Genomic DNA, 18786 nt, shown 5'->3' on the forward strand with positions numbered 1-18786 from the left:
CGTCACCTTTTACAATGCCAGGTTATACAGATTTAAGGGAGTTTGAACTTGGTGTTATAGTTGGCGCACGGGAGATGGGCATCTCCGAGATAGAAATGAAATTTGGATTTTCCCGAGTAAGCCCCGAGTATCTGAAATCCGGTAAAACATCAAATCTACGACATCGTTGCGGTCGGGAAAAGATCACGCAAGAACGGGATCAATGCCAATTGACGAGAATCATTAAACGTGACAGACGTGCAGCCCTTCCACAAATTGCAGCAGATTTCAATGCTGGGCCATCAACAAGTGTCAGCGTGCGAACCATTCAAAGAGACATCATTGATATGGGCTTTTGGAGCCAAAGGCCCACATGTGTACCCTTGTTGCCTTCATGACACAAAGCTTTGAGCCTTGCCTGGGCCCATCAACACTGACACTGGACTGTTGACGATTGGAAGAACGTTGCCTGATCTGTCGAGTCTCGTTTTCAGTTGTATCGAGCTGATGTACGGGTATAGAGACAACCCCATGGGACCTTTGATACGTCTAGATAAGAATCTGACATGTGATGGGTACGTAAGAATCTTGTCTGATCATCTACACTCATTCATGTCCATTGTCCTTTCCGACGGACTTGGGCAATTTCAGCAGGACAATGCGACACCCCACACGTCCAGAATTGCTACAGAATGGATCCAAGAGCACTCTTCTGAATTTAGACACTTCCGCTGGCCACCAAAATTCCCAGACATGGACATATTTGGGATGCCTTGCAACGAGATGTTCAGAAGATATCCCCACCCCCTCTTACTCCCACTGGTTTATGAACAGCCCTGCAGTATTCATGGTGTCAATTATCTTCAGCACTACTTCACACATTGATCGAATCCATGCCACGTTGTGTTGCGGCACTTCTGCTGCTCACGGGAACCCTAAACGATAGGCAGGTATGCCAGTTTTTTTTGGCTCTTCAGTGTAGATATGCTTATCAGATTTCCAGCATAATATAAAAGTGTTAACTACTGAAAAATAAGGTGAAGGTAACTTGCTTTACTAAACACTACCTTTCCTGAAGATCTCAATGTTTTACTGTTATTGCATTACAAACTGAGCCTGTCTGGTCCAATAATCCAGTGCAAAAGTGGATTCTTGATACCCATAAAGTAGACAGAAGATTCATTTTTTGAAAAAAGAACACATAGTTAATTTTCTGAAAGAGAGTACTATGTTGAATCGGTTAATGCTACCCATATTTCTTTTTAACTTATAACTAGATGTTTAGTATTAAAAATGGAATTTAAAATAAAAAGTTACAAACTCCAAAAAATTTACATTTAATAATATTTGACAATAGACAAAATGTTCTTTTGAAATGTTTTGAAGGTGTGTTAACATTAAAATTTTTGTTTGATCACACTGTTAGTTAGTAATTTCCCTCCACTCATTGTTGTTCAAGAAATTTGAGATGGTAAAGTTAAATTCAATTCTGTTTCAAGTACATTTTTTTTAATATTTCCAATGCCTCCATGTGTTAATATTTCGTAAATTCAGGCATTTTACAGGGTGGATTTGTTGGCCACCATATTAGATGTTTAAAGTATACCTTTTAAAGAAAACTTTTTACCAGCATGAACCAGGATATGGCAAAATCTATGCCTTCTGTTAATGTTTATAAAAATAGGTGTTTTGACTTTATGGAGAAACAGAAAAACATTTGTTTTACACTTTTTGCTATGGAAGATAGCAATTATTGTGATATTTAAGGTTTTTGTAAATCCAACTAACTCTGGAATTACAGACAGTTAAAGCTTAATGTAACAAGTATTAATCTTTCAAAGTTACTTGCAAAACATTATAAAGAAAACTAATGTCAAATATTCTGCAATTAACAACTTATTAATAAAATTATGTATAATGAACTGTTTTTTCTATAATCAACAAAAGTTAAAAATTACCCCCCCCCCCCCACTCCTCAGCAGTTGTACAGGGAGCAAATCTTCACACTTTTTCTCAGGAATTGTGGGAATAAAATTTTGTGCATAGAAACAATATTAGCAAATAAATTTTTTTTCTTGAAAAATAAATGCTTCACACTAGTATTAAATGACACATTTCAAGTATTTCTGTTCAGAAGAAATTGCAGTTTTCCGTAAAAATACAGTCAAGAAATTCACAATTTGGAAGGAAACACTATTTTCCACCTGTAATTTATTAGAAAAAGTCGAGAAAAGTAAATAGATTATTTTATCGACTTGTTGTGACTGACTTTTAATATAACTGGTGTTCTGCAGATTATCACAGAGAGAATAATCTGCAAAAGTTTATAACGTCATTATAAATATCGCAGTAAAAGTCTGTTAATACTTTTAAATTTGTTTTAATTTATAAAAACTACATATTATATCCATCAGGACTGAATGATGGTAAGATTTTGGCATTGCTTTGTATTGTCACGCTAACATCACAATGTTTGGTACTGTGTAAATTCGAATTTTTGATTGATCGATTAAGGCATGATCTTGAAATAAACTATCTTAAATTTAGTTCATCAATATTTATTTAAAAAAAATCAATCTATTCTATCAATATTTATTAAAAAAAAAAGAGAGAAAGGAATGCAAAAAAGTAAAATATTCGCAATTAGTAAGTTGCATTTTTAAAAAAAATAAACTGCATTTTTTATATTTTCTAACTATTATTTCTCAATATTTAAAGACTTGGATGTCTGCAAAATAGTTGTTATAAAATCAACAGGATTTGCACAATTGAAAGAAAACACTCAGATTCTTAATTACATTGGGATTCATCGTGTCAGCAAAACAAAGAGTCACTATGTAACGAGGAAAAATAACGATCATCACTACAGCTATCACTGTACACTTATGGAGGGAAATGATCTTTAAGCGACCTTGCAGACAAAGGTGTCGTGATCAGAAGTGCTCTTCGTATGCACTTGAAACCCTCAATATACTGTCGGGGAACAACATTCAACATAGCGCAAGTAGTCAAAGATACAGTGGGAAACATAATACACATTTCAGTAAATCGTGATTTCCGATGCTTCGAAAATTGCCAATCTAAACATTGGATCGGTGATGATATTAATAATATTGATATTTTCCGATGTGCATCGATTTATTGCCCAGTCCTAACATTCACTCTTATTAAACTTTTTATATTTCATCACTCATGTTGCTCAGATAAAAGTGGAATGGTAATTAAAATGGATTACATTTTTGTTGCACATCAGTACAAATTTTTCTCTAAGATGTTTTTCAAAAAGAAGAGAGTACAAACTTTCTACTTCTTGATAACTATTTTTTGTTGCTTATATGAACTATTTAGTTCTAAAATTTCGGTTAGGCATAGATGTAGAGGTCTCAAAAGTTGCACATTAAGCATCCATGTACTATGCTATGAATTCTGTACCCAGCTTTAATAACCATTGCCTTTTAAGATTTGTTATTCTGATAATTAAGTTTAATGTCACAATAAGTTATAGGGTGAATTAAAAAAAATAGTTCTTGTTTCTGTAATGTCTGGTGACTTGTCTAAGTAGTAAATTTGTGGATAACAGCGAGATTAAGGGCTAAACATCATTATAAAATATACATGCCTTGCATTAATAAGATAGAATAAGAAAAGAAAATTTATTTTGTACTAATTGAAGCATTGATACACAAATTGATGTTGCTACAAATAACAATGCCATAAATACAGTCACATAATCTTTGGCTAAAATTACAATCAGTATCACTTTAAAAAAATTAAAACACAGAAATGTATACAATAAATTGCATAATTATTTGTACATGAATAGCAATGCCACAAATAAATGCATAATCTTATATAGCGACAATGATCAAGATGATTTACTTTCTAAATATTTCATCACTCGGTTCCATTTGTCAAAAATCAATCTAGTAAAGCGTGCTTTTACTGAACTAAAACTCTATAAATAGCATCAATTTTAGAATTTAAAATTTCAGCTCTATAATGTGAAAAGCGTAATAGTACAAGTCTGCATTTCAGCTCTGTTAGACAAAAAAATAGACTATTTCTGATGAAAAAAAAGTTCCTAGGAAATATATCTACCATGATAAGTGTAGTTATGAAAAAGAGGAACTAATAATTTTATGTAACAGAAGACACAGACATACTGCTCTGCGATGAACTTGATTCATTTCCAGCCACTGACAAAGGATGACCAGAGTCAAATGTAGAACTGCTTTCAGAGCTGGTTACACTCTTTAGAGAATGGAAGTTTTGCATGTGTGCTTGATAATCAGCACTGCTCAAAAAAGTTCTTTTGCATAATCTACACACTCTTGTACCTTGTTTACGCCCTCTTTTGGCAGGATTGGCACTTTCTACAAAAAAAGATAAATATATAAACATAAAAATTTAGTACATAGTAATAAAGGAATGGTGCGTAGTGTTTTAGAAAATGAACTAAAGGTGCTTATTTTTGATTTTCATTTTTAGAAAGCCCTTAAAGGTGTTTTTTTTTTACTGGGTGTTTTAAAAAAGTGCTTAATTTTCTTTTTTCAATAATTAAATTTTTTTCTTCACCATATCGATTTTCGCCATGTATTATACAAAAGCGTAGTTTTCACATTGTTCTATTTAGTGTTTTCACAATTTATTCAAACACAATGCATTTCAGCATACTGTCTATCTGAAGCGCCAATCATTTTGTATGTTTGATGAAATATTTGCTGGGTTCAGCGAGATGCTTGTACTATCATGCGCAACTTTGCTTCATTTTACACCGAAATCAAACCAAAAATATCTCTCAATCTTTTAAGTTAAATAATATAATCAGGAAAAGAGTTCTTTGTCAGAAACTAGATATTTTATCATGATCATGTAAAGTCTTTGAAAATCACTTTGCATTTTGTTAATGTATATAGGGCTTAAAAATATTTTTTAGTGCTTAAAAAATGCTTTTTTTGTTGATAAATTTGGCTACGCACCCTGAAAGGGAATAATTATGAATAGAATCACTCACCTGGTGATGATGGTTGAAATGAGTCAACTAAGTGTCCATGGAATTTATTTCTGTGAAGAGAGAGAGCATGCTTACTCAATAATGGCTTTCTGCAGACTTCACAGAAGTACCAAAGTCTTTCTGTTACTCTTGTTGTGCCCCCTGGTCCTTGATGCTGCTCACGAAAATGTTTTACTAACGTTGCTGGCCAAATGAAAACTTTAGGGCATAAAGGACACTGAAATTGGGAAGTACGACAGCTAGGATTTGTGTTAAGATGACTTTGGGCATCACTTAGAGTAGTCATTACATATTGGCAGTTTGAGCATATTAGTGGAAGTTTCAGTAATGTTTTGTCACTCATCGTAGTAGGATGGGTTTCTAGAATATGAACAAAAAAATTAAGGCATTAAAGAAGGAATAAATAAGCAATGTTTATATATCACCAGAGATGCCAACTTGCTCCGCTTTGAAAAAAAATATTTTCAAGTCATAACGAAATTTATATTACTTTTAGTTTAATATTTTTTATTTTAAGTAATTTTTCCACCACTACATATCCCATATTCTAAGTATCATACGAAATGTAACTTTATAGCAGTTATCACGTGTTGACACATTTAAAGAGTAGGGGTAGTTATCCTTATTCTAAAAGTTTTACAATTTAATTCGCTACCAATTTATTAAAACTTTATCAGAAAGCGGAGCAGTTGGCAACTCATTATTACAGTGTGCAAAAGTTAGGGACGCTCAACACAAAGAAAAGTTAGAACGGGGAGAACAAACGTAAAGGGAAAAATTATTTCGGGAAAAGGTAAATTTTTATATTTTCTTGAATCAACCTTATTTTCTTCTTTTGATTTTATTAAAGTGTTCATACAAAATATGATCACTAAAATTTATACTTCAAAAATAAAGAACATATTTACAGTTTTTGCAACAAAGAAAAGAACTGAAATGAGGCAAAGGCAAACATAAACAACCAGTCCCATTTGTTCCTACACTAAGAGCATAGGGGAGATTGCACTAGTGCTTTGGCATCCCTGACTGAAATTTAAAATGCTTTCTAGAAGTCTTGTGTTTTTTATGATGAAAAAAATTACTTATAATGAAATTCGTTTTAATGATTGAGTTTTTACAAACCACACTAAATCAACGTAGTTTCAAAATATAGATAGATTTTTCTCTTTTTTTTGTATCACCTAGTTAAAAAGACAAAATAGTTTTTTCCTTATTCAAGTTATATAATATTTTTAATATATATATAACCATAACTTAACAGCCTCTTCTAACCATTTCATTAAGTTTTTGAATATATACTAAGTAAGTGATCACTAAGGCCCGGATTTTGATGACATTTGCATTTTTGGACATTTTTTGTCTTTAAGAGCATTTTTTTAGATTTATAGGGCATTTTTCTTTAAATTTTGGGGCGTATTTTGCATTTTAATGCATTTTTTAAAGTTTTCTGTTAATTTTTTCCAATTTTTATTATTTTTTATCAATTTTCATTATTACACTGGCTTTCAAACAATGAAGAAAATCTATAGGATATTAACAGGTGAAGCAAAATCTTTTCAAATTGAAGAAGAATTGTCAGTAAGTGAGACCGTCTTTTTCAAGTACACACCTATAACATCAGTAGAATTTTAAAGAAGCTTCTGCAGGAATGAAAATTTACTTTCAGACAAGAGACGCTCGTTTGCATTTCAAATTATCAAAAAACATTTAATAATCCCATGCAATTCTGATATTTAGTAATATTATGTTACTAATATTTTGGTGTTATATCCATCAAAGTTTCTATACAAAAGAAAAATATTTTGGTGTCAATATATTTTCCTTTTTTTGTTATTTTAGGATATAAAACATATTTTTCAAACTTTAGTGAACGTAGAACAAGTATTGCATTGCTTTATATTTTTTAAACGACTCATAATAATTTTAAAGAGCAAAACATTTTTTTAATTCAATATTTTTACTTTATTTAAGGCATTTTTTGCATTTTTAAGGGCATTAGTTGAGATTTTTTAGGTCATCAAAATCCGGGCTCTAGTGATCACCAATGCACTCACATTAGAATGAAAACTTAGTTTGGCTTTGAAAGTTCTTTCTAACAGTGAACCCCAACTAATCTTTACATTTTAGTTTTTAAAAATATTACTTTAATGACTGGAATTTAGTTTTAAATTTTTAAGGTTAAACATAAAATAAGAATTTGTAGGCCCAAAAACTTTTATTATACTGAAGGCGTTTTCACTACAAAAATAAATGAAATGTAGTGAACTGAAAATGAAATGTAGTTTTTCAATGAAATGTGTTCACTACATTTCATTGAAAAACTTAGTAAATTTATTTTAATTCACTTGGGTGCATTAATAATGGATATTATAATACAGAATAAAAAAACTTAAAATTTTTCAAAACAAAACTCGAAAAAAAATAATTTATTTTAAAATATACTGACTGTTTGAAGATAAATTTTTTCTGTAAGTTAACCAGATAGAAAATTCTAATGAACTAGCTGAACTCTTCAGTGGCTAAGAGGATGATATTTTCCATTTCAGAAACCCACAGTTGGAATTGAAAGTAATATTTATTGAACTATTCTGATTTTGCTTTCTGCATACTTTTCAGCATTGTGAAAAGCGTTAAAATTACTGGTTTTTTGTATCACTTTAATATTTATCAACCTTTTATTAAGAATAGGGAACGTTTGGGAACTAGTTTGACTTCACTTGTTAAACAGTTTCACTCTAGTTTTATGAAATTTCATTTTGATAATAATTAATTAATCAATTAATATTATTTCCTTTTCATTTTGGCAAAGTTTTGGAAAGAAAAAAAAACAATTTTTATAAAAGCTCCAATTTTTTTTTCTCACTGCATATAATATTTTTACCTTTAGAGTATGGAAGTTCTTGATTATAATAGGCATGGCAATTTTGTACTTCTGAGAAATTTCCATCATCAGCTAAATCCAAAAGGCTCCTTTCATCTTCATACTCACTTTCACAATTGGCCAACATTTGTTTTTCATCCAGAGATTTTGTAGGCATTATCTAAAGTAAAAAGAATATACACACAATAAAATACTTCATATTCAAAAAGACTTTTACAATTGTGTAATAATGAATAGTCTTAATAAAAAAAAGTTTTTTTAAGGCTGATTTCAAAATATATCAAAATAGTTTTTCTTGAGACACTAGAATGGCAAAATTATATTTTAATTTTAGTGAGAGAAAATTGGTGATATAAGTGTATAAATTATAATATTGGAGAAATTTATACTATCAATTTCAGAATATTTTTTTTAAAATATAAATGACTACTAGTTGAACATTTATTAATAAAAATACAAAACTAACGGAAATTACATATTCAAGTTTCATTTTTCTTTTAAAAGATTTCTTAACTTTTTTTTTTCCATAAAAGAATTCTCAATTTTTCCCCCCATGATTCATTATAATCATAAATTTAAGGATAATGACTAATTTGATGTTTATTAATGGAAGAGTAATCTAATAATGCTGCAATGAAAAACAAAATATCAGCTCAGTAAGGTATAAAATAATATTTTCATTCTAATTTTTCCTAACCCAAGAAAAAAATAAATCTTGTCTCAGTTAATTAAAGATAAAAGAGACACTTTAAGTGTTTAAATAAAATGTGGTCAATAAAATTATTCAGAAAATAAAAATTTAAGGAAACAAATAAAATTTATAAAAAAAAGTGTAAAAATATAAGAACAAATAAAACATTTGTAAATAAAAGTTGAAATTATATACAACCACCAATAATAAAAAGAGAGAAAAAAAAATAGTATAAAATCATAAAATGAATATAAGAAAATAACTAAAAAATTACAATCTCAGCCAAGCAATAAAGATGAACTCCTTCGTAAAAATGAGGTTGATGATATCAGGGTATTTGTTAGCCATTTTACAAAAAGGGCCTGAAGTTTTTTTCTTTGTAAAATGCAGAGCAATATTTCCATATTAAACTCCCAGACAACAAGTTACCCCTTTAAAATGAAGGCTTAAAAATGTTGACTTGGCAAACCTAAAAACCAAAACTTTATATGAATAATAAGATACTTAATGTTTCTAGACTGAATGATTTCTTAAATGAGAGAGACACAGTTAATAATTGAAAGGTTAGTTGTGAAACAATGACAAACCCCATTTTCAATATTTTTATATTCCTTTAAAAAGTGTTAGTAAAATGTTATAGTATTTAATCAGTTTTTGGGAGAAATGAAGAGGCATATTTTAGAATGAAAATAAGGTAGCTAGAATAAGAAGCTATCTACTAACATCACTTAACCATAGATTTACACATTTTTATTTTCTCAATGAGTGGCTTGTCATTGCTTCACACAAACCTTTGAATTTTAAAATTATAAAGATTCAATAATAATGAATTTGTGTAGGCAACAGAAATTAAAAATTCACAGAAATACTTTAGAATATACAATGAAATTAAATGAAGACACATTAAAATGTAACTCACAAGACATAGAGTTGATGTCAAGTTATTTCTGAGATAATATGAAAGTTATGAATAAACTTCAGAAGTATTTTAAATCACAGAATCTATGTAGTTTTAACTGCATTTCCAAATACAATTTAACAAATGTTAAAATTTGAAAATTATAAATGACTAGCACTTGAAAAACATCATCAAAAGGAAAAACATTGATGTGTTTGGAAGGTTATGGAACAATATTTTTATTTTGAGCCACAGTTTTGTATTCTAGAAATATTTTATTCTACCCAGAATTGTTTTAAAAAAGGTTTTTTTTCCTTTCAGTTTAAAAAATGAAATTAATGATAAAATGTAACTAATTATATATTTACAACTTAAGCAATAGAAATTAAAATTTTTAGTAAATCTAGTACAATTCTATGACTCAGTTTTGCTGTTACTAACTTGAGCTACACTAATGTTTTTTTTTTTCTCCGCAATTTGAAGAAAAATTTCTGCTTTTGAGTAGTATTTTTTAAAGCACATCAAGAGTGGGCTCCTTGACGTGTTACACATGCATTTGTGTAAAAATGCATGAAGTAGTTAATTTGAAAAAAAAAAAAAAAAAAGTCACAATATATATCAGACAAACTTCTATAACCCAAAAGTCTGTAATTTCATTACATAAGTAAATTTTGTTATCAGGGGTCTGTCTAGGTTTTTATAAAAGGTACATATTTTGTGAAAATTTAGAAATAATTTGTGAAAATTAAAAAATCAACACAACACTCAGCACACTTAGCATATTGAGATAACAGTATACTGAGATAAAAGAACATTTTTTTAATATTAACATACTCAGACAAGTTTTGACATTCTACTCGGTTAATACTGAGTAAAGTATAAATAAAGACGAAGATTTTAGCAATGAAAAAACGAAATATGTATTCAAACATAAATTTATAGCATGCAATCATTTACTACTGCTAACTCATAAAAAAAAAGACAATTGTACCAAAGTTTTAAAGGCACGAGGCAAAATTTTAAAATTTGCTTTTTTAAAAAATGTATTTTGTGAAAGTACCGTTTTTCTTAAAGTTGAATTTGTGAAAGTACTGTTTGAACGAACGGTGAATTTGTGAAGGTACCGCTAAACGTTAGCAAATTTGCCCTGGACAGACCCCTGGTTATCACTGTCAAAATATCAGCTTTAACACTGGATATTGTTTCTATTTCATTGACAAGTAATTTTTTTTCTATATATGTATATGTTATAATCTGGATAAAAATTTTGCTTCCTACACACCACTTCTCCTTTATCAGTTGAAATTGTTATTAAAAATATTACATTTTGAGATAACTTTGGGTGACTCTTAAAGGATTTTCATTTAAGATTCATGAAATAGAAAAAAAAAAAAAGCTAATAAAAACTTATCCAATCTGGAAGTCTATACTGCCATGAAAAATCAATGTAAGTGACGAAACATTCAAAAGTGAGTTTTTAAATATTTGGCAAGATAAGATACACATTACAAATTTTTTTACTCAAAATATATTTTTTTATCAGTTTTCTGAAATTCTATTTTAACCTTGATCATATTAGCAAAGGGGAAAAAATAGTTACCAGGCAGTTTTTCCAGTAATACAGTGATCAGGATACATAGCCAAATTATTCAACAAAAAATAAGCACCTTTTTAGCACTTTTCAAGCACTCAAAATTTATTTTTAAGAACTTTAAAAAATCATAATTAGGCACGGTTGGAAAGTTTTTGACAATTGACGGTTTTATCTAGTTTTAACCATCATGTCAAAAAAATAATTTTGCCATTGCTTTTGACAATTGTTAAAAATTATGAAGTTTTGAATCATATAAAACGAATGGCGTTTTCATACGCTACGAACTGACAATACGCTGAAATAGATTGGGGTTGAATGAAAAACGTTGAACAGAACAAGGTGAACTCATAACACATTTTCATAATTTGCAGCTAAAATCAACATGGTAAAGGAAAAATCTCATTTTGAAAAAGGGAAAATTAAACACTTTTTAAAAACACCCAATGAAAAAAGCACCTTTAAAAAAACGCTACGTAACCTGTTGATTTTTTTTCAATTGCAAGTCAATATACCACACCCCTCAAAATTCATTGTCATAAAGCTAAATATTTAAATTTAATTTTTTGAAAAATAACTAGATTTTCAAAAGAACCATGTTTTTGTGATACACACAAAGTAAATTATGTGAATCAAATTAAAATTATATTCCAAAATATTTAACTTTTATAAATTTAAGGAGCAGATAGGCCTCCTTTAAGATACTTTAAAGTATACTAATCTCACCCTTGCTGCATCAAGTCTTCAGTATTTTAGAAAACTAAGTAATTAATAATAAATATTTCTTACATTCTCTGTTGTCATTGACTGTTCCATCAAACTTGAGGGATTTATTTCATATGAGGCATTCAAACCACATTCTGCTTCATCCATTTCTTCTATTTGTACTTCAGGTTTAGTTGAATATGTTTTGCTACAGTAAATATTAGATTCTGAATGGGCAGACTCTGTCAGTCTGGATTCTAATGGGTCTAAACTAGTCTCAGTCACTTGCATATTAGAGTTTTCAGCATCAGGTTTTTCAGTTGAGCAGGGGTCCGTAGTATTTTCTCTAATATCAGTTGATGGTGAATTTATTTCATAAGAATCATCATCAGTAACAGTTTTAGTTTGAACACCTTTGATTTTTAAGTAGTTTGCAACTTTGAGAATTTTTGATAACTGATTCTGTGAAACATTGACTTGTCCACAATAAATAAAGTCAACCAGTGCTTTCATATCTGTATATTTTAATTCAGGAAGAATGACAATAGGATGTGAACAAGGATTGTTCAAGAAGAGATCACGAAAGAAAGCGCTGGCAGTTGCCAAAACTAGTTTGTGAGCTTTTAAGCTTATACCATCACAGGCTAGAGTTACATCACATAAGTATTCTTTATTTAATAAATCTACAAATCCATCTAACAAATTGGTTTGATGATTGTCCCATTTTAAACAAAAATGCTGCTCCTCCTCCATTTGATCTAAAAATAAATCATAATATTTATTTATCAATGAAATATAGATTTTATGTTAATCGGGAATAACACTTAGTAAACCTTTTTCACAAATTTATGTACTACAGAAAATGCTGAGCTTAAATATAAGAAATTAATTACAAAAGAATATTAGAGGGGGAGAAAAGTAAAGGTTTTAATCGATACTTATCAGGGGCGGATCCAGAAATTTTTCCTGGGGGTGGGTGGGGTGTTATAGACTCAGATTCCCCCTCACACACATACAATTAATTTTTTTTTAAAATATTTCTTTTGAAAAAAATAAATAAAAATTGGGTTTTTAATGCTAGTCTTCTCATTTATTTTTTCTGTAATGAACTATAGAACAATACATAAATAATTCAAGTATTCAACATCTTTAAATATTAAATGTAATGCATTTTTTTAGAAACTTTGGCAAAACTGTCAATGATTTTTTCAACATCCAAATCAATTTCTCGATGAACGTTTAATAATGCGAGTCCATTTAATCGTTCTTGATTTTGAGTTTTAAAATCAAGAACGATTAATAATTTTTAAAATATTTTATTTCTTTCGTAAACTATTAAAAAAATTATTATTTATATATTTTTTTTCAATTTGGGGGTCCACCACTGATACTTATACACAACTTTGCTCTCATTTTTATTGGCAAGAAACTGATTTGAAAAACCTACACAATTAGCATCAGAATTTTTATAACAATTTTTAAAAATGAAAACAAACTTCGAAAAAACACTAAACTTTAAAATAAAATTTCTGGTATCACAAGATTTAAATTTTTCAGCATTCTAAATATTTCTTAAAAAAAGTCTCCTTTTCAAGACTTATTTTAAAATTAAAGTTATAAATAATTTATAAAAAGTAAAAAAAAAAAAAAAAAGAATATACTATTAATTTTACAACAGAGGTTAAGCACTCGCCATAATTTAATTTTTTTTAAGACAATGTGTGCACAACTTCAAATGTTTTTTAATGTAAAAATATAATTTGGTGCACTTTATATAATATTCTTTTAGACAAAAAGTTTCATATTAACTCTTATATCATTATAATTATATCATTATATTATATCATATATATTATAATTTCATATTAAACTAATAAATAACTAAACTATTCCCAAGTAATGTAAAAATTTAATTTATTTCGGCTCATGATTGCTAAAATTCTTTTTCTGTGGTCCTTTTCAAAAAAAAGGTTTTATTTTTTACAGAAAGGTATTACAATAGTATGAACATAAATTTTTGATAAGAATCAAATCTGTACCTTTCAGCTTCTGTTTCAAAGCTTGAAAAAATTGATAAATTGCATCTTTGCCTTGAGCTGACAATGAAACCTAAAGATCCTTTTATCAATAGGAATTTTTGTTGCCCTCATCAGAAAAAGGTTGGGCACATATAACTCAGCAGTTAAAACCATACAAAATAACATACTCTAAGCTAATTAGATTAAAAAGTTCAAATGAAATAAGAATATACTTTATGTTACACATGAATTAAGCTAAAGGATGTAAATAAAGCCCTAAAACAGACATAAGCTTGAAGAAGATACAGAGTCTGACAAAGGCAAGGGCATACGGGGCAGTTGCCCGGGGCCCAAAATCGAATTAAATGTTTATTTCAGATTTCTTTCTTTAATGAACTTTTCTAAAAGAAAACATCTGTATAGTGTAAAATCCATTTGTTTTATGTTAGCTTCTTCATTAATCTATCGTATGAACACAAAAAAGCTATATTTTGTAAATTCATGGCTTTCTAGTGCGGAATTCAGCTGAATTTTTGCAATTACGATGGACAAATTTGGCCAATCAAAAGCTTGTATTTTTACATATAGCAAAATGTGATATTTTACAAAAATACAGGCCTCTGATTGGCTTAAGTGAGTCATCATAATTGCGAAAATTTAGCTGAATTCCGCCCTATTATCAACAAGGATATGAATTTTTCACAGCTAGATGACAAAGTTAACAATCAGAAATCTGCATTCGGCAAGATGGACATAGAATTGTCAGAAAATCAATAAAATGGTCAGAACGATACCATTAGGGGGGGGGGGACTTTATTGCTATTTTAGGTTTTAGTCTATTTTCTTGTTATATATATATATAATGAGGTGAAAAATTTTAATTCCTCCATATTGTTCAGAGGGGGGCCCCAAAGAAGTTCTTGCCTTGGGCCCTAATTAGGTTATTTCAGGCTCTGAGAAGATAATCAAACAAAGAAAGGTAGATAAGAGACAGGTGTATGTTGGGGGAGGGGTAAATAGAGTGAGAATCCTAAATGTGCAAGTTAAAATAGATTTTTAAATATTAAAGAAGATTGGGATGCTAGATAATTCATTAAATGAAGTATTAAAACTTTTAAAAATATGAAGTAATTCCCAGAAATCAAAATTAATTGCTGAAGAGCACTGTTGAATGATTTTAGCAACAGAGAACTCAAATTGATAAGAATTCCAGCTATGTAATGTGAATAAAGATTATTCAATAACCTGATATGTGAACACATCTCTCATAGTCTTTAAGTACAGGTTTACATGTAAATTCGTCTAATATATGCAAGACCACAATGACAAGAAATTTGACAAATATCATTAGTAAGGTCTGGTCTTTAAGGTAAGTGAAAATTAATTTGATTATAGGGAAGAAAACGACTTTCAACTCAAATTTACTTGGAAACTGATTATCAGTTAAGGTAAAGCAGAGAGTTTATTTGATTACGATTAAATTAGATAGCTGTTCAACTACATGCTTGAAGGAAATTCATATTTAGCAGCGATAGCTTTAAGGCAAAGAAGTTCTTCACTATTAGACCAAATTTTAGAAGCATAATGATTAAACAGTTTTTTAAACTAAGTATGATGCAAAAAAAAAAAAAAAAAAAGAGAGGAAAAACCAGTGGGGCAACGGAGTAGAGAGATCCATGGTTTGAGAAAATATATTTCCAGATATACTTATTTATATACTGGTTTTCTATGAGGTGAAGCCTCTAGTTTGAAATGTAGCTTTTTGTATGAAGGGCTAACAGTGGCTTAAGCATAAATCTTTACTAATTTACTAGAGATAAGCAGATGCAAACTACAAAGTAACTTCCATAATTTTTACAGATTACACTTTTAATAGTATAGGAAGCCTTTGAAATTCATAGAAAAGACCATTTTCTGGTAAATATTTTTTTATTAAATTTGTGAAAAGCTTCTTTTTGGTAATTTTTTTCGTTTCTTTTGAAGTTTAATTTTATTTTTCACACATTGAAAATCTTATATATTTTGATAATTAAAATCAAAACCAGTCCTTTCAATATTTTTATTTATTAATTTAGATTGATTAACATTACATTGTTAAATATAGTAAAACATATTTTATTGGTTCAGAAAAATAAAATTTAAGAATTTTTAATCAAATATTCCATTTTGCATAAACTGCTTATAATAAAAAGTATTTTCGAAACTAATGTATTACTAAGGAAAAATTGCTTTTAACTACTTAAAAACATCAGTAAAATTAACAATAACTTATTTTCTTTAATATGTATTACAAAACCAAAGGTTAGTTATAAATTCTTGTACATTTTAGTATGTTGGAGAACTTTTTTTTTTCTCATTTAGGTTTCATTAACATTTTTAGTAATACAAACAGAGATATTTTTGATTAAAAAATATCAAAAAATAAAAATATTATTATTTGCTTAATCTTTTAGTGGTTTTGAAATTCAAGTTGAATATAAAAGAAGAAAGAAAAAAAAAGGAAATGCCAAACCAACTAAATATGTCATCAACGTTTTAAAATAAAAACCTTAATTACCTATGTAGGATATAAATTTAATAAATGTAATTTTTCCACATTAGTTTTATAAGTCACCAAAATTAGCATCGAATCAGTATAAAAGTACTAAAATTGAAAATGTAAGAACGGTTCGATATATTCCTTGCATTTTAATTTAAGTATTTAAAGGTATAAAAAATATGATTTATCAAAATACAAAAGCATATGATAAAAACACTTCGATTTCATTTTCATAAAGAGATAAAATTATAATGAGTTTAAGAAATATTTATTTTGAACATATTTATTATCTGGTTGCATGTTTTCGCAATGAATAGATGCTTTATAAGTTTATTTTCTTTTAAATAATAAAATATTTCGATTATATTTTTTAACAACAGGAATTTAAAGTTTAAAATTAATTTATTGTTATTTTAAAACAAAAATCAAAATGTTCAAATGGTGATGTAGGAAATAATGATATTCCTGGAAAACCATATAAGCTTTTAATGGAAGCTATTTAAAATTTTTAAACAATTACAATTTAATTATGAAATATTAATTAGGAAAATAAAATGGCACATGCACATCAAAAAGCTTGGATAAATTAATGCTAACCAGGCAACTAGAAAACAGCCTTCGATTTGTTTTCAAACTTCTTTTTTTTATCTTCGCAAACTCCTGAAGAAAATCTTTTTTTTTTCTAGATTGTTTGAATTAGTTCACTTTTGGACGAACAGCAGCTTTTGATAAAAAAACAAAAATCTGTAGCTGACAGCTTCCGTCGCAGAAATCGAAAAAGATGGATAAATAGCGCATGCGCATTTGCCCTGGATTGACGACCCAACCAAGAGATTTCTTTCAGATTAGAACCGATTATGAGCTGATTTGCACGTATTTTAAAAAATAAAATTACAAATATATAACGTATCATTATTGCATTTTCGATTTCAAACGTTTTAAGAGAGTCTCAGGTTAAATATTTGTCAAGATAGACCTTATCATTTACATCTTTTTCACTCCCTAGTAAAGGGCCAGTCTCACTAGATATAATTTCTTCCGCATGTGTAAAAAATTGCATGTGGACGAAAATCTGATTGGTAAATTTTCGCAGGTAAATATTTTCTACCAATCTGATTCTCACACCCGGGAAAAAGAAAATCGATACCAGTGAGAATGGTCTATTGGCGATCGAAATGGGCTGCAGGTGGCGTAGAGCAGAACTCTTTTCCTATGGCAACACTTCACATGCTTTCCCCATTAGCGTGTGGAAAGTCATAGAGGAAGGAAGTACGCTAGTTTCTCTCTTGATTTTCATATAGATTAAAATCCTTTAACTTGAAAAACTATATGGAACTGAAAACTACATTAAACATAGTTCTAAAGAAAAGTATCATGGAGATTTTAAGAAATATTTTTATTATATAAAAAGGAAAAATATTAAGAGAAGGGAAAATATCGTAGTGCATTCCTATACAACTGAAAAAAGGAGGAGAGGGAAGGGAGAAGGGCTGAAGGCATGAAACCGGTCTCTCCCCAGATGGCGTATTCGAGTGTTGCGATCGCGAATATGTGGCTAATATGGCGATCGAAAGTGGCTACAGATGGCGTAGTGCAGAACTCTCTACCTATGGCAATACTTCACGCGCTTTCACCATTAGTGTATGGAGAGTCATAGAAAAAGGAAGTACGCTAATTTCAGTCTTGATTTTTAAATAGATCAAAATCTTTTAAGCTACGAAACTATGTGGAACTAAAAACTGCTTTAAACATTGTTCTAAAAGAAAGCAACATGGAAATTTAAAAAAAAAATATTTTTAACAGTCAAATGCGAAAAATATTAAAAAAGGGAAAACTATCCTATTCCTATACAACTGAAAAGAGGAGGAAAGGGAAGGGCCAAAGTCATGGAACTGGTCCTCTCCCCTGATGGCGTATTCGAGCGTTGCGATTGCGAATCACGGACTTATTGCCAACGTATGTAATTCGCGTGTTGGATGCAATGAGAATGATTCCCAAGAATATAGCAGTGAAATTACCATTATTCAATCTGTGCCACAGTGGACTGATCGTAAAGATACGATTGTCAGTAAATCAACGAACACAAGCATCACTGGTTGCGGTCAGTGAGTGGGTGGTTAACCACTTTGCGATTAGTCTGCGCAGGGATCGAGGGTGTCTAGTATCGGTCATAGTTAAACTATTTTGCCATAAAGTGCCATTTTCATGTGTAACTTTTTGGGCTAATAAAGTAGTGGAGTCAGCCTCTCTGCAGAGGATCAAAATTGTGATATCTGCGAATTATCCTCAAGGTTGTTTCCCAGACGGTCTCTAATAGTCCATTGTGCAGCTCTAGTGATACGTAAATAAAGTCCTACTACTATTCAATCTTTACTTATATAAGTTATGAAACAGCTGCCATCCTTTCAAAATTTAAAATGATAGCCAATAGGAGAAAATGTTCATTTAGTTAAGCTTAAATACGTCTTAA

At 29.4% G+C, this 18786-nt stretch overlaps 2 protein-coding genes across 2 annotated transcripts; one reads left to right on the forward strand and one right to left on the reverse strand.

Annotated features, from left to right (window-relative positions):
* The first annotated feature begins 14 nt into the window (after positions 1-14).
* LOC139427165 (uncharacterized) lies at positions 15-377 on the forward strand. The gene has a single exon (XM_071188029.1). It carries the CDS (start codon positions 15-17, stop codon positions 375-377), a length of 363 nt encoding a protein of 120 aa, XP_071044130.1.
* Positions 378-3608: 3231 nt separating this feature from the next.
* LOC107443348 (uncharacterized) lies at positions 3609-17099 on the reverse strand. The gene is made up of 5 exons (XM_016057192.4): positions 16914-17099; positions 11844-12517; positions 7875-8034; positions 4994-5353; positions 3609-4352 (listed from the first exon to the last, which is right to left on the reverse strand). Exons 2-5 carry the CDS (start codon positions 12510-12512, stop codon positions 4117-4119), a joined length of 1425 nt encoding a protein of 474 aa, XP_015912678.2. The 5' UTR covers positions 12513-12517; positions 16914-17099; the 3' UTR covers positions 3609-4116.
* Between the last annotated feature and the right edge of the window lie 1687 nt (positions 17100-18786).

Source organism: Parasteatoda tepidariorum, chromosome 12 (assembly GCF_982258835.1).
Source record: "Parasteatoda tepidariorum strain Cologne lab strain chromosome 12, Ptep-v5.0, whole genome shotgun sequence".
Lineage (NCBI taxonomy): Eukaryota > Metazoa > Arthropoda > Arachnida > Araneae > Theridiidae > Parasteatoda > Parasteatoda tepidariorum.